General features: G+C 42.3%; 1 protein-coding gene across 1 annotated transcript in view; it reads left to right on the forward strand.

Moving 5' to 3' along the window:
- ulk2 (unc-51 like autophagy activating kinase 2) overlaps positions 1-16575 on the forward strand; it is a 47693-nt gene that overhangs the window by 26694 nt on the left and 4424 nt on the right. Inside the window, exons 10-21 of the mRNA XM_030743851.1 lie at positions 1504-1586; positions 4850-4900; positions 4985-5073; positions 5605-5773; positions 7502-7559; positions 12565-12714; positions 14400-14545; positions 14658-14738; positions 15301-15563; positions 15655-15833; positions 16176-16285; positions 16438-16575. Of these exons, the coding sequence (XP_030599711.1) occupies positions 1504-1586; positions 4850-4900; positions 4985-5073; positions 5605-5773; positions 7502-7559; positions 12565-12714; positions 14400-14545; positions 14658-14738; positions 15301-15563; positions 15655-15833; positions 16176-16285; positions 16438-16575 (1517 nt within the window). The remainder of the gene's footprint in view (positions 1-1503; positions 1587-4849; positions 4901-4984; positions 5074-5604; positions 5774-7501; positions 7560-12564; positions 12715-14399; positions 14546-14657; positions 14739-15300; positions 15564-15654; positions 15834-16175; positions 16286-16437) is intronic.

Here is a 16575-nt window from a genome sequence, read left to right on the forward strand (position 1 = left end):
GAAGTTGAGACAGGCTCTGGGTGGTAGGGAAGAGTTCATTATCATGCTGAGCGAAACCTCCAATAAGCTGTTCAGTGTATCCTCTGAACAGAGGAAAGATGATGTATGGTTTGGAGACAGTAGCGCTGACGAAAAAGAAGGCTGTGCTGAAGTTTGCAGAAGATGTTCATTTCATTGGGAGTGACCAGAATGGACAAAATTATGAGTACATTGGAGAGATAGTTCAGGTTGAGCATTTTTTTTTTTTTTTTTTGCCACAGCAGCTTTTGTTGGCAGTGGAGAGAGACAGGAAATGGGGGAAAGATACAGGGGAAGACACGCGGGCAAATTGGCGACAGGCCGGGACGCGAACCCGCACCGCCCGCACCGCCCGCACCGCAGCGCGGCATATGTATGTGGTCGCCGGCTTCACCACTAAGCCACCCAGGCGCCCAGGTTGAGCATTTTGAAGACAAAGTTAAAGAGGCAAGGCTGAGATGGTTTGGGCGTGCGCAGAGAAGGGATAGTTGATGTATTGGACAAAGGCTGTTAAAGATGGAACTGCCAAAGAGGGGGAACAAATAAAGACCTCAGGAGGTTCGTGGATGTAGTGAGGGAGGGCATTCAGAGGGTTGATATGACAGAGGAGGATGTTATGGCTGGGGTGCAATGAAGGCAGATGACTCGCTGTGACGACCTCTAAAGGAAACTGCTGAAAGAAAATGTATGCATGTAAATATGTGCAACTCTTCGACACTGGAGACGCTTATGAAAGGATCCTGTTAGATGCTGCAGGTAGGGAAATTAACTGGGGGAAAAAAGACTTCCATAAACAGTTAGAAGCCTCAGACTAAACGTAGCTTCTGTTATTGTTTTTTATAAAACTGATTATTTTCAGTATCTGTTAGTATGTAACGGTCAGGATTAATGAAACTATGTATTTGTTGCAGTAAAGACTGTAATGTTTATATAAACATTTCTGTCTGTAATAGATGTAAAATGGTGAAGGAAATGAGGCCGCACTCACGTGAGAGGCATTTAATTTTTGGAGTGGTCTGTGTGCACCTGTCAACTAAAAGTAAATTGTATCTATTGGTCTCTGTGACGTTTTATGGACCAATGTGGAAAAAGCCTGATGATCAGGTGTTCAGAAACAAACATGTATATTTTTTATATAAAGAAATTTTGATAAATCTTATATTGAGCTGCTTAGGCAAAATGTCACTGTTGATCAAGACCTTTTTCTTTGCGTCCATCTGTTTTTAGCCAAGTCCATGGCTTGAAGGAAATCAGTGTCTGTCTGTCAGGTGTTTGATCCATCAGTCTGGTCCAGACTGAAATATTTTAACCACTGGTATGCCATGATAAATGATGATTAGTGTAGTTCAAATATCATTAATGGTTTTAATTAAGGTGTATATGCAGAGAAAAACTAGAAATTGTGGTTTCAGTTAGGCTGTTTTACTTTGGCTGTGCAGTTTAAGAGAAACAAAGTTTTGATGTTTCCACACTCTTATTGCCCAGCATCCCGAGGGAGACTTCCCCACAGCTAAGCGACCTTTTGCTTGGGCTGCTGCAGAGGAATCAAAAAGACCGAATGGACTTTGGTAAGTACTGATATTCTAGTTGGCAATAAATGCATTGTTCATCTTTTAGTAGTGGTGCTTTCCATACGCTTTCTCTCATCTCAGCATCTTTATTTAAACCTTGCACAGTTCACAGCACTTTAAATGCTTTACTAGCGCTGCACAGTTAATTGAATTTTAAGATTGACCCTTCTTTTGTGATGCTTTTCCAGGCTGTCACTGCAGTTGTTTGTTTTGTTGGGGGGTTTCTCCCTTTAGCAGGTAAAATGCTCTATAGGGTTCAATTCTGGAGATTGACTGGGCCAGTCTAAAACCTTCCACTTCCTGCCCCTGATGAATTCCTTTGCAGTTTTCCTCCAGTGTATCTTGGGTCATTGTCTTGCTGCATGATGAAGGATCTGTTTGGTATCTTTCTTTAAATTGACTAAATGTTTCTGCGTACTTCTGAGTTCACTGTACTGCTGCCATCATGCGTGACATCAGTGAAGATTGAGCCCAGCTCAGAAGAAGCCATGCAAGCCCAATCCATGACATTACCACCACTGTGTTTCACACAGATGGGCTTTGTATGTTTGGGATCATGAGCAGATCCTCTTTCTCCAAACTTTAGCTTTTCTATCACATTGGTAAAGGTTCATCTTTGTCTCATCCGTCCATTAAACTTTGTCCCAGAATTTCAGAGGCTTGTCTCTGTACTTCATGGCAAATTTCAGCCTGGCCTTCCTGTTGTTCTCGCCAATTAGTGGTTTGCATCTTCAGGTGAAGCCTCTGTCCTTTCGTTAATTCTGTGAACAGTAGGTTGTGATACCTTCACTCCTGCCTTCTGGAGGTTGTTGCTGATGTCACTAACAGTTGTTTTAGGGTCTTTCTTTACAGCACTTAAAATCTTTCTGTCGTCAACTGCTGTTTTCCTCAATCTACCTGTTTAACATCTGTTACTTAGTACACCTGTGATGACTTTCTTCTTCAGGACGTCCCAAACGGATGTACTGACGGTGGCCAATGTTTGTGAAATGGCTCTGATTGTTTTTCCATCTTCTCTCATCTTCACAGTTGCTTGTTCTTCACCCACAGACAGCTCTCTGGTTTCCATGTTGGTTATTCCTCTAACTATAAATGCACATCCAAATCTGGAACTGAGTGTAGACATTCATCACTATTTATTGAATAATCAACAGGACACACCTGCCGGTCACATTTTCCAATACTTTTGCTCACAACAAAAATTTGTGGGTTCAGACAAAAGGTGCCATCTCCTGAATGGTCTATCAGATCCAGATGTAAATATCTGGAAATAAAAGCTTAGATGTTGATCTTTTGTCTCAAATTCATCTCTTAATATCATACCCAAGTACTTTATTACGAGCTTTATTCACATCCTTCATTCAGGTACAGTGAATGGAGTGAGGCTTTTAGGAGATGCACTTGGGTCAGGCACCTTTTCAAGGAAGCATTTTTAACTAACTTTAAAAATAAACTCTGGGTTGATTAATGCTGAGATCAGCAACTCTGAGTTTTCGGTTCCAGAAAGGCTGTCAGAGTCAGTTCAATCAACTCTGAGTTTACATGCGTGCATAAGTTTACAAAGAAAAGCATCATCAGAGGACCTCTGATACCAGGATTCACCACAGCAACGGGTAAATAAAGAGCAGAGCCTTTATTTTAATTTGGTGGACCCATGAATATGAACTGGACTGTGACGGAAGGGAGACAGGTGTCATTTTAATTAGCTTGTTATAAGTTACCCAACTTGAATTTTTATTAGATGAAGCTGGAATTTATATTTGATATTTAAATTTAAATTATTCAGCTGTAACCCGACCAGATCAAAGTGTAGGAGAAACTGAAGCTAAGTTTAGGCCTTACTTATGTTAGTTACTGAGACACCAGTACACAGATCTGTCCTCAAGTCAGTTTATTAAATAAACTTTTTCCAACATTTTGACCATTTAATTTTTTTCAGTATTTGTAAGGTGAACTACATTTTTGAGATTTACAGGGGAAAAAAAAACTACTTAATGTTTGCCAGTGTAACCGTTTATAATTATCTTGCTATGTTGAGATTGAGACACGACCTTTCAAAATGTTGATTGACATAATTTAGTGACTGAATCTCAAACTCTGAGTGTCTGCAGCTGCATTTAAAAAGTCATTTTAAAATACATTTAGTTCAGTTTTAGTAATTTGACATATTCTCCAAAAATCCAACTGTGATGGACATTTTCCCATCAGTGTGATCAATTACAACGCGACAAATGATTGATCATCCCGGTGGGTTGTGTGTCCAAAGCTTTATACAGACGAGTGTTGTAGTGTTTCAGAGGCACTGACTGACAGTCTGACAGCTCCATTACTGTCCACAGAGTCAAAGAAAGATGGAGACTATAGATGTTATTCTGAGCTCATAATAAATCCACAGTGTAATTGCTGTTTCCATCCTTATGTTTTGACAAGTAATGACTAAGTACAAAAAAAACGGTAAACTAACATCTGACTGGGATTTCAGTGTTTTGTAAAAATGTAAACTTCTGCAGATTAATTCACTCCTCTCTGAGCTTTGTTCTGGCTCAGGTGGAGGGGGGGGGTAGGGGGGAGTCAGCTGAAGATGTCCTACCAGGTTTGTTCCAGCAAAGCAAAGAACGCAGGTTACGTTTTAAAATGAACTCTTTCTGGGACAGAAAACTGAGCTTCCCTCATCTCAAGGTTAGCTAAATGTGCTTCCTGGAATAAGGCCTTGGTGCATAAACCTCTTATTTGTCTGCAAAGCTTAATTAAGGTGGCACAGTGGTGTGGAGATTAGCACCACTGCCTCACAGCAAATAAGGTCCTGGGTTTGAATCCACCAGCTGGCTTGAGCCTTTGTGTGGAGTTTGTATCTTCTTACCGTGTCTGGATGGGTTCTTTCTGGGTATGCTGGCTTCCTCTCACAGTCCAAAATTATGCATGTGACATACATAATTGGTAATTCTTAATTGGCTGTAGGTCTGAATGGTTGTCGGTCTCTCTGTGGGAGATTGGTGACCTGTCCAGTGTGTACTGTTTCTTGGCCCATGACAGCTGGGATAGGCTCCAGCCTCACTGCGACCCTAAACTGGATGGCAAAAGAAAATGAATAGATGGAACAATTCTTACCTCACTGAGCTTTTTAGTTTTGCTAATTTTATTGAGCTGCTTTGTTTTGTTATAGATTGTTTTCTTTTTTGGCTGCTATAATGCAAGAATTTCACAATGTTTGGGATAAATTACATCTTATTGTATCTCTGTCTCTCGCTCTCTCTCTCAAGACACTTTTTTCAGCCATCCTTTCTTGGAGTCATCATCCACCATTAAAAAATGTAAGTACAATGGTCAGATTCTTTAAGCATAACCACATCTTATGAACTTGAAACCATGATTAAGTATGAGTTTCCCCCCCTCAGCGTGTCCAGTGCCTGTCCCCAGCACCTCCAATGCTGTGACAGACAGCTCCTGTGGCAGCTCCCCATGTATCCGCTACAGCTCTCCTCCTGTGAGTTTGATGTTTTATAAATCCTCATTCAGAGGGGATTACATTTACACTGCAACTAATTTAATAAAACATTAGCCATGCCTCCCTGGTCCTATGCTCCTGTTGTGCTTGTTTACTGCTTCTATTAAAAATGGCACCTGAATATTTAAACCTTGAGTACAAAAATGGAAAACAAACGGATGTAAAAATCTTAGGCTTGTTTTTAGCTCTTCATGTGCTCTTTGTGATCTTGCCCGATCACTTCTATGAATACTGCTAGTGTGAGTGCTGCTGCAGTCGCATCCTCTGCTAGTTATAACAATCTCTTCATGTTGCTGCAGCAGCAGGAATGGAGAGGAAGACCTTTCCCAGGATTTCTGTGTTCACTGTAACAATGTAACTACATTAGTTTGACAGTCAGCACTGCCCTGCCTGGAGGCCTCCGTGGCATCATTCAGGAGCCCCACTGCAACATCCTTTTTTTTTGTTTTTTGTTTGTTTTCCCCTCTTCTCTCACACACTCTCTCCCCTTCTCTCTCTCTCTGTGAACAGTCGCTCCCAGACATGCAGACTCTAGCAGAAGATGGTCTGTCATCCCCTCCACTTGGCCCGCCCAACTTCCTGCAGCTGTCCAAAGAGTCTGCAGGAAGCACCAGCAGCAAGAACTCTTCCTGTGACACTGACGACTTTGTCCTGGTACCTCACATCTCTACTGACAGCTGTAAGTGCCAAACACACGTCCATATTTACCCCTCTAACACCCCCCCCCCCCCCCCCCCCCCCCAAGATTAACTAATACTTGGTGTGTTCAGACCAAATGCTAAACAATCTAAACAAATGCAATATTAAGAATATAACTAGCTTAAATTGATGACTCATACTGGTGTCCTTGATGAATTAAGTCACACAGCAGCCATAATATAACACATATGGGCACCTATTTGGGGAGTATGGTGAAGTGTTGTATAAAATCACTTTTAATGGTGAATGGAACATGTAAACTCTGCTCATGAAATCTAAACTCATAGTAACAATAAAAACTGCTAAAGTTTGCTGACTTTGCCCAAGAAAAATGTTTTAAAAGCTTTTTTTTTTGTTTTTTCTTCCCCCCTCAAAGTTATACGTTCACCACAATCTTTGCTGTTGCAAAATTCTCCTATAAAGCACCTAATCTAGCATTTTTATTTATTTTTATTTTTGAAAAAAAAAAAAAATCTGTGCGCAGGCTAGACTCACTGATCCATGAGATCAACTGGAAGGACTGCCATGAAATATCTGTAGGTGGTGAAATGTTCTAAGTGGATTCCAGCAACTCAACTAGTGTGAATAATGTGCTTTACGTTTGAGCTCAGTGCAGCATGAGACTTCCTGACAGATCACTGCTTTTATGGGGATGGCTGACCTGTGCTACAAGGCAAAACTTACAGCATTAGAGAAATGTTTGGACACACTCACCCATTCATATGAACGTGTGTGTGTGTGTGTGTGTGTGTCCAAACTTCTGACTGCTACTGTACATATATTTCATTCCTGTTAACATTGAGTATCACAAAATGAATTTACTTTGTAGTCAGAAGCCAGAAGTTTTATTTGAGCTAATTTAGTTTCATAAGTATCCCCTTGTTTTGCGTGGATTCTCATGTAGCTGTAGTTAGCACTAACCATGCCTTGCCACATTGTTTCTTCTTGCCTACAGTGTAACACCAACACAGTTGATATTTCTTTCCCTTTTATTAATAAAAAAAAAAAATCCTTACACAACTTAAAAATCTACTGGACATCATTTTAGGTTTCAAACCACAATAATAATGTGATTTCCCTTTAGCTGCAGTACCTGGTAGATCCAGACCTGTAAAAAATGACCAAATAATTTTATGTTAAATGTTCTCCAAAACCCACATTATGAAATGATTGTCGGTAATTTATCAGTGCTCGCTGGAACCGCTCGCCTCTATCACAACAACATTGTGTTTAACAAATCAAACCAACACTGTGTGTGGAGGAAATTTTCATGCAATCTGTGTTAATATTGGCCATTCCTAAAGGTTTAGCATATTACTGTGCATACATGCAGCGCTGCGCTGTCTGGGAACACGTACGATTTCCAGTAAATGAAGAACCTGCATGAAATCATGTTGTCTAATCATTTGTGATCTATCAGTACACCAAACCTGGAGGCAGTAAATAAGACATCTGCTAACCATTTCAGGCTGTAGTAGTAGACAGCAGGCCACAAACAACAGACACACTCTTAACAATTGTGCTCTGCACCTGCTGGAACACACATCCACCTGCTAGCCACCACCCCCCACCCCCAACCAATGAAGCAGGAGACCGTGCATACACTGTGGTGAAAGCTGGCTGAGGTGTCACTTAAACAACTAATAACTGCTGACTTGTACATCAGAACAGGCGGTTTGACCGTCATCGTTGTCTTCTTCCTCCTCAGATGACCAACCAATGGGACCAAATCGTCGGCCATCCAGCGAGTTTCTCATGTGTGGAGGGTGAGTACAGGGCTGTGCAACACATTCTGCTTAAGTCAGGTTCAACTATGACCCCTTACCCTAACCAACCAAACGATCAGCAAAACATGCAGTTCTACAGAGAGGACTGATTTGGTGAGCAGTTAGTCTTGGATTTGACTCACTGGGATTAGTTCAACTTACCCTTTCCAGTTACCACTTACGTAATTGTGTACATCACTTTCTATAGTATATTGTACTTTAATATTCATTTTCTGACATCTCCTACCTCAAAGGATTACTTTAACCATGTGCGATATGAGAGTATATATGACAGGAAATGATTTAAGAACATAGCAGGTTCAGTTTAGCTTTTCTGTTGAAAGTTCACCAAAACTGACATTGTTTTATAAGATGGTGATTTGGCCTGTTTTACACTAAACAAGGTTTTGCAGTATTTATTTAAGCACTGATATCATCGGGTTTCTGTACCAACATCCCCAGAACAAATCCTATAGTAAGTGACCACTAATGCAAACTAAATATTTCCTACTTGCTGCCTAGAATATAAATAACTTCTATAACACAAATACACTGCATTTCCCTTTGACTGTATTTGTTGTGCGTTGTGTGCACATAGTCTAAAAAGCAGAACTAGCAGTTGTTCATCAAAAGCATGTTTCCAGAGGAAGACTATGGCCAAACAAATGGTTTGATCAGTTTGAAATATTGCAGAGTAATGAAACATGAAAGAGGAGTCACAGAGAGCTGCAGGTGTGACTGCACACCTGCAGCTTCAGCTTTCACTGTCACTGTCCACCGCTGTTTGTCGACTTGTGCCAATCACTGCCTCACTTTATTTACATGACAAGTGTTTCTATTATAATAAGCCCCTGATGTGGAAGAGTTGCATATAATAGAGGCGTTGGGTTTGTGCTGTTGTGAGGGAACTGTCGGTGCGGTGTGCACGTTAAGGTGAATAGAAGTAGGATTGAAACTCCACAGCTACATCTGTCAGGTATGAGTCAGTGTTTCATCCTGTTTTTGTTTTTGCTTTTTTTTTTTTTAGTAGTATGTATTTGTATTGTCAAAACATCCATTTTAACAGCAGCTGTTGAGTGTGATTATTAAAAAATGTTTTGAAACAAGTTGTTACCTCAGTGAACACTGGAGATACTTTAAATGTAGCCCAGCGTCACTAACTCACCAGACACAGTTCATAGGATATGAACTCGATGCTGTCGGTACAATAGAAGCGTTTCATGATGAGTCAGATTCTATTTCACGCGAAGCCTTGAGCTTGTGTGAAAGGTCATGTTATCTATTTTCAGAGTGTTTTTGTGTCACCAAGGCTTACTTTGTTTCTTCGTGTCACTATTTCCGTGAACAGCAGACAAACAGCCTGCTTTCAGCTTTGTGCCAGATATCACTTAAATGCTGACCATATGTCTTATCTGAGTACTCAAACCCACCTCCAGATTTTCATGATTAGTCAGTTACAAATAAGATGCTGAGCCAAACAACACGGTGGTGCTGTGCTAAAAGCAGCAGCAGACCTACAGAGGGGCTATGTGGGTTAGAATTTATTCACATACACTCCAAGCCTCTCCTGCACAAACAGACTGACTGTGTATCCATTTTTTTTTTCTTTTTAGCGCACATGAACAGTGCTTTTGTGGAATAAATACAGCGCTTTAACTATAACTTACACACATACAATCATTGACAGTGGCCTTCAGTATGTTGCCTAAATTAATTTCATTTAAGCTTCTGTGAAGTCTTGCTTTTTTGTTCTTTCTCCCCCCCCCCCCCCTTTCAGAAATAAAAGGATAAGCTAGCATTTTTCTTGCTGCTTGCAAGTCTCTTTACAATCCAGCAACGTGACGCTACTGAATATGTGTGATTCTATTTTTAACAAGGCTAAATATTATAAACCAGCTGGTCACTATTTAACAGATATTACTTAAAGCAGGGGCAATTCACTGGAACACAACAGGGCAGATTAATAAAAGATCCACACACCAGCCACTTCATGAACATGTTTTAGCAGTGATGCTGCATGACGCACAAGTGTTTCTAATATTTTGCCCATTTATGTTGTATTGGATTACATTGTGTTTCATGTGCTAAAGAAACAAAACTTGGTTATTGGGATGAAGTCATTGAAGTCAGTTCATATGAAGTCAGTCTGTGTTTCCATGAGAATCTCTGAGAATAACAACAACACTGAAGGACACCAAATGTCTGTTTAATCCTCTTATTAGAATGTAACTCGTGTTTTTCAGCTGCGATTTACAGATATCGTCACTAAGTTACTGTTTTCAAAAGAGGATAGTTGATGAGTGGTGTGAGTGCTAAATGACATCTCTAAGTTAAAAATACTCCTAGAAGTATTCAGTAGACACACCCAGGCCTGATTACTGCCACACCTGTTGAATCATGAAATCAAATAGAACCTGTCTGACAAGGTGATGCAGGCTAAAAGATCTCAAAAAGCAACACACGATGATCTAAAGATGAGAATCAGTCAGTGACATCTATTAGTACGGAAAGGGTTACAAAGCAATTTATAAGGCTTTGGGACTTCGGTGAACCACGATGAGAGCCAGAAAATTTGGAAGAGTGGTGAAGCTTGCCAGGAGTGGGTGGTCTAAAACTACTCCGAGCTCATCGGTTACTCATCCAGGAGGTCACAGAAGAACCCAGAACAACATCTACAGAACTGCAGGCCTCACTTGCCTCAGTTAATGTCGGTGTTCATGATTGAACAGTGAGAAAGAGTCTGGGCAAAAATTGCATCCATGGGAGAGTTTCAAGGCGAAAATCACTGCTGACCAAAAAGAACACAAAGGCTCGTCTCACATTTGCCAGAAAAAACAAAAAGCTGATGAAGACTTTTGGAAAATATTCTGAGACAAAAGTTGAACTTTTGGGAAGGTTTGCATCCTTTATGAGTTTTGCTCTCTGCCAGAAAACCCTGAAGGAGGATGTCCAGCCATCAGTTTTGCTGTGTCAAAAGCGCCTCTGAACTGAGATTGTGCCTGTTAAATAAATATATAGCTGTGCAGGCAGCAGCCATTCTGGGGAAAACGCTGAGGACAGATTTTACCCCTCTAACACCCCTCTGTTACCAGCCCTTACTTGCCGTGAACAGCAGGTTAACACGGAGCGTGTCACCGCTGAGACGTCAGATCAAACATACTTTGAATTACCGTAATTACGCGACCGTTTGGCCTATTGGAAAAATTCACAAATCCAACATAGGGTTATTACGGTAACTTTTACTGGAAGTCGGCGAACGGCGGCACTTTTGCAGTACGTTCTGTCGCCAGCAACAAGTTCAGTATTAAAGAGTTAACCAAGAGCTGTTAATGCAAACGACCCCAAAGTCGGCACTTACTCAGCCCTGTCGGAATAGATGAACAGATGGTTAGATTTTAGTACTAAAATAAGTTTGATTCTTGATTTAAAAAATAAATAAATAAAATAAAAAATAGACCCCAAAGTTAAAGGGTAAATGTGAGCATTGAGTACATCTTGCTTAGTGTTTTGCATAAACTTGTTTGCTCTCTGTCACCCTTTGTTCCTGCTCATGCCTCCGTCCTTCCCCCACTGCTTTGCACTTCTTCCATCTCTCTACTTTAACCAGCCCCAAGCCAACAGTTCTCTTCTCTCTGTTCCCTTTTTGCTTGCACTCGCTCTATTTCATCTGTTCTGTCTTATCCCCCCCCCAACCCTCCATGCTTCCAGCTTTACCTCCTCCCTCTATTTGCTTGTTTTTGCCATAACAATAAGTCTTCAGTGCTTACATAAATTAGTTAATCACTGGCACACAGGAAGAACCAATGTTCTCTTCATTGCAGGAGTTGTCCCTAGAAACAGTGGCCACACTCTCCAGGAGCTTCTAAATCAGTCGTATTTATCTTGTTCTTTGTGTCCAAATTGGAGTCCAGAGAAAGGATAAAAGGTGGCACAGGAAGGGAGTGTGGACTCGAGGGATGGTGAGAGGAGCCTGTAGAGACATTGTCACTGCAAAGAAAGCAAGGCATAACCGAGACAAAGCAAGTGATTGTGATGGATGAGGAGAGTTTTTAGAGGCTGTTTTTATCCCAGCCCCCTCTACTGGGTTGCTTGGTTTAAAAACCAGGTCAGAGGAGAGGCAGCTGATTTGCAGATACAGTCTGTATTTCTTCTCTTGTCCTTTTAAAAAGAAAGTTATTTACTGACCTACAAATGTTCTTTCTTTTTAAGCAAGTAACAGCAGTGCACAATACCTTTCTCCATATTAAGAATTGGCAATAAAACTTTTAGCAGCTTGGAGAGCATGGAAAGCTCCCACTTTGCTTATTGCGTCAGATGTAGGGGCAACTCCTGCATGTGTTTATATCTACAGAGCAAACTGGCCTGTGGTTCTTTGTCTGGACTAGTCTGTGCCTCACGTGTCCTCCCTTATAGACCCTCCCAGGCTTCCATTATTGCATAATCAGTTTCTAACTGGTATCACCCCCCCCCCCCCTAACCCTAACCCTAACCCACCCCCCCCCCCCCCCCAAACAGTCTCTATCTTTGTAAAGGCCCACTGTAGGTGTCATTACGTAATGCTCCAAGCATTTTGTGTTGTCTGGAATAATAAAATAATCTGAATACACTTCTCCTCGTGCCTGCACACCAGTGGACCCGCCTCTCACGTGCTATTGGCTGCTCCTACTTTTAGCCCTGCCCCAAGCAGCATCAAGTTTGAAGCTGATTGGTCTTGCCTGTGTTTACATGGAAGCCCGGCCCCCACTTTTTTTCCCCACCACTGACTCGGCCCCTACGATCAGCCAGGCTAAAAACACAAGTTCCCCAGCCTGCCTCCACATGAGAGTAAACAAAGAAGTCGAGGCTGTCGAAGCGGACCTGCTTTATTTTCTTCTTTTTTAAACAAGCTGTACTCTTTTGGAGTTACCATGACAATTGAAACCCCTGACAGCTTCCTGCAAATACGGACGCAACACCCTCAAACACATTGGCTAACAGCACTCCTTTCTCAATTCTTCCCCTTCAGGCAGCCACAGCCCATCCCAGGACAGACACCTATGGTGTCCCCACGGGCTGAGACCACCCCCATCCCAGTTCCCACACAGGTCCGCAACTATCAGCGCATCAAGCAGAACCTGTCCAGCAGCCCGAACACCACGCTCTACAGCTCCCCCAGGTAAGGACTCTGCTAGGATTGCTCAATTAACTTTGCATAACTTACTGATTAGCGATGAACCAGCTGGAATGGAATGTTTAACTCACCACAAATAAATCATCAAGTTACGTTCTGAAAACTCGGGCTGTTATTTCATCAGCCATGAGGTTTCACTGAAATTACATCAACCAAGTGCCTGCTTGAGTGTATGTCCTCCCAACCTGCTGCTGGGGGGGTTTTGAGAGTTTTATGTGAAGACAAAGCACACCAGCGAGGAGCAGAGAAGGAACAACACCTTGTTTCAGGGGGGGAACTAGTTTTGTTATAGTGTAGTGGGGGGAGGAGATGCAACCTTGGGGGCTTGTTTCAGGAAGTGTATCAAGCATGAAAATCTACCAAATTAAACATGTTGAGTGACACACTGTGGCGACCCCTTGTGAATAATGGAGCTTTTTTTAAAAGTAGCTTTTTCTTTCTTATTTACAGCCTCTTGTCTATAAAGGGCAACATCACAGGTACCGCAGGCTTTAAATAACTAATATGTTGCTAATGGGTTCATTATTAGAGGTTCTATGGAGCTGCTTGTTCCGTTCGTCTGGTGGTTTACTTGCTTTGCCAACTAAATTCCTCCTGTGGTGCTCTGAGCGAGCTGCTGTGTCAGAAACATTAAGCAAATCCAAATCTTAAGGCAGGTCTTGGTTCATGGAAACTAAAGGAGAAGTGCTGTCTGTGCTTTGACAGGGTGGGGCTGATGCACCTTCCTGCTAAGTCGGTGTGTTTTGGGAGGATTAAGACTGTAATCGTCCCGCTAAACTATTAGTCATTGTTCTCACTGCAGGGAGCAACATCACAACATCCTTATATACTGTGTGGATTCATTTTCCTCCATTTTACCAGCAGAACAATGCATACAAATGCTAATATTAAGCTGGGAATAAGAAGATGGTGAACATTTTTCTTGCATTTCGATTCACCAAGAAGATTTTGTTAAATCACAGCAGCATGATACATGTAAGTGAATGCAAAGTATTCCTTTTTTAGATTTGAATCGCAGGCCAGTCAACCTGTAATTTTAACTTTCACATCAAGCGTGGGATGAAGCATTACCACATAATGGAAGGATGAGAGTTAGATGATATGAATTGTTTTTAATATACACATCAAAATGTAAAGTACTAATACTTAAACTATTTTTGTTTAAGCCTTTGCACTTCGCTGATTGGATTGTATGGAATCAGTTTCAGCTGAGGTTTTTGGCTGTAAATGCACCAGGAAACCTTACGCTGTACCACCTACAGACAATCTCCACGTTTGTCAAGGATATTGGATAATTTGGGGTGTATCATTAAGCACATCAAGCGTTAACAAATGCAATTGCAATTACCTGCAAAAGTTTTGGAATACATATGCAATGAGGATGCTGATGGTGATATTAATGATTAGCTTAAATGAGCAGACTGCACTGCAGATACACTCATGCATGCTTTGCGTCTGACTCAAACCTGTGTATTTTCAGCTGTGATGATTTGTCTCAGCAGCCAAACAAATATTTACAAACTGCCAAAACCAGACGAAATGAGCCAAAGGGAGGCTGAAACACTAGAATGTAGTTGATGAAGCCAACAATTGTATTTATTTTTTATTGAGGTCTACAAACTTAGACTGTTACTACATGTCTACTTAGTGTATGCTTGTGTGTTTTATAGATCTGGCACAGTGAGGAGATCTAACACCAGTCCAATGGGCTTTCCAAGGGTAGGCTCAGGATCACCAAGCCCTGCAGACGTTCCTCAGACAGTGGGCCGCCGCCTCTCCACTGGCAGCTCCCGGCCCTACTCCCCCTCACCTCTTGGTAAGGATGAATCTGCACATTTTTCTAAGAGCACGAGCCTTTTAGTGGCAGCTTCCAGACATGAAATGGAGCTATCCAGAGTCCCTTGTCAAAAAACAATTTTTGTTTGCAGTGGGCACCATCCCTGAACAGCTGGGTCACTGCTGCTGTCACCTGCAGAACCAAGAGCCCCGCAGCCGCAGCTCCTCAGGAGGTCAGTTCACAGGTTGACACGCCTGTTTGCTGCGTTATCACACTTCTGTATCAGCTTGTTCACTAGGAAAACAGTCACCTTAAACGGTGCTGTGGGGACAATATAGACAGAAAAAAGAGAGGAGCTTAGTTTATAGTCCATTCACTGATGATGATGATGATGATGATGATGATGATGATGTACTTGGCATTAAAAAGAAGTAGAATTAGCAACAATTGCTGAGTTCTGATTCTCTCTCTTGTGTCATGACTTTATTTTGTCAGTGTGTGAGTCACCATGACTCCAGGCCATTATCAGTCTGATGCTATTGTTATATTAACGCCGCAGACATCATATGCCTTATTCACTTTGTGCCAAGGGGTTTGCTGGCATGGTGACCAAGAGGGAAGCTGACCGTGCACTGTCCCGAATGATGAATCAGACAGTAGTACTTAGTCTCCTGTGTGGAGCATCCCACAAATAATCAGATTTTATGACCAGCACAGTGTCTGGAGTACATGGCAGTTTACTTTATGGATGGCTATTAACTTGCATTCTAATCTACTGTGTCCAACTTCTTTAGGTTCCCCCATCCCATCCTCTCAGCTTCTGGGGGCTAGGCTTCAGAGCGCCCCCACTCTGACTGAAGTTTATCAGACCAGGCAGAAGCTTCACAAGCAGCTGTCCGACCCTGTGCAGCCTTCCTCCTCCTGCAGTCACTCCCCACAGTTTGGCCGTCCTGCCACCCTCGGCTCGTCCCCCACCAAGCTGCTCGGCTCCTCCCCTCGCACGTCTGACTGGCTTCAAAAGTGCCCACTGCCCACAATCATTGGTTCCCCAACAAAGGTGAGTGTACTTGAATCAAGAAGTATGCATATGGTAACACCAAATCTTCAAAAATATTAGCTGTTAAAATTTGGCTTATTATTCCCCTCAGACCATTTCAGCACCGTTCAAGATCCCCAAAACACAAGCCTCCTGTAACTTGATGGCACTAGCAGACAGCCCCCAGGCCACCAGGACGCTAGCTGATGCTCGAGATGTCTGTGGACACCACAGCAGCCCTTTCCTCGCCGGGCGGCCTGCTGCTCCTGAGGCCAGCAGAACATTTGGCAGGTATGGACTGATAAATCCACAAATAGGCAGGGTTAGTACAGTCATCAGACCACCTACAGCAGGGAACATGCTATTCTGATGTGTTTTAAATTAACATTTGATTAGTGTATTTGTGCAGTGATGATCTTTAACCCGACTCAGTTAAATGTGACACTTTTAACTGAACATAAGAGCTCCTGGAAATGCAACTTGGTGCATCTGCCCCTTCATCACGCTTTAACATTAAACATGTTAAGAATGATTTAACTCTGAAAGGGTGATGTTGTTTACCTCTGTTCCATCATGTGATGTCAGTTTGTCTACTGTTGGACTGTGCTAACGTTATCTGGGGTTTCCTCGCAGGTCTGTAAGTACAGGTCGTCTGTCTGACCATCCAGTCAGAATCCCTCTGGGTGGCCAGCCCTATCAGGGCAGCAGTGACAGCCTGAATACTGAGCGACCCATGGACACAGGTATGAGTACAAAACACTCTGTTTGTATGGAATTACTAACACTGTGCCTAATTTAAACTATAAGAACACTGACTGCATACGTGGTCTAAAATTGTACTCAGCGGCGTTCATTGTGTGACAGAAATAATAAGTACATTTCCTCCTCCCCAAAGCCCCTGCAGGGCCGACCGGGCTAGCACAGGGTGGGTCAGCGAGTCCTCGTACAGTCCTGTTCACTGTGGGTTCACCGCCCAAGAGCAGCACTCCTCCTACCTGCAGCCACCTGGGCACCCGATCACGCACCACTTCAG

This window comes from Archocentrus centrarchus, chromosome 13 (assembly GCF_007364275.1).
Source record: "Archocentrus centrarchus isolate MPI-CPG fArcCen1 chromosome 13, fArcCen1, whole genome shotgun sequence".
Classification (NCBI taxonomy): Eukaryota; Metazoa; Chordata; class Actinopteri; order Cichliformes; family Cichlidae; genus Archocentrus; species Archocentrus centrarchus.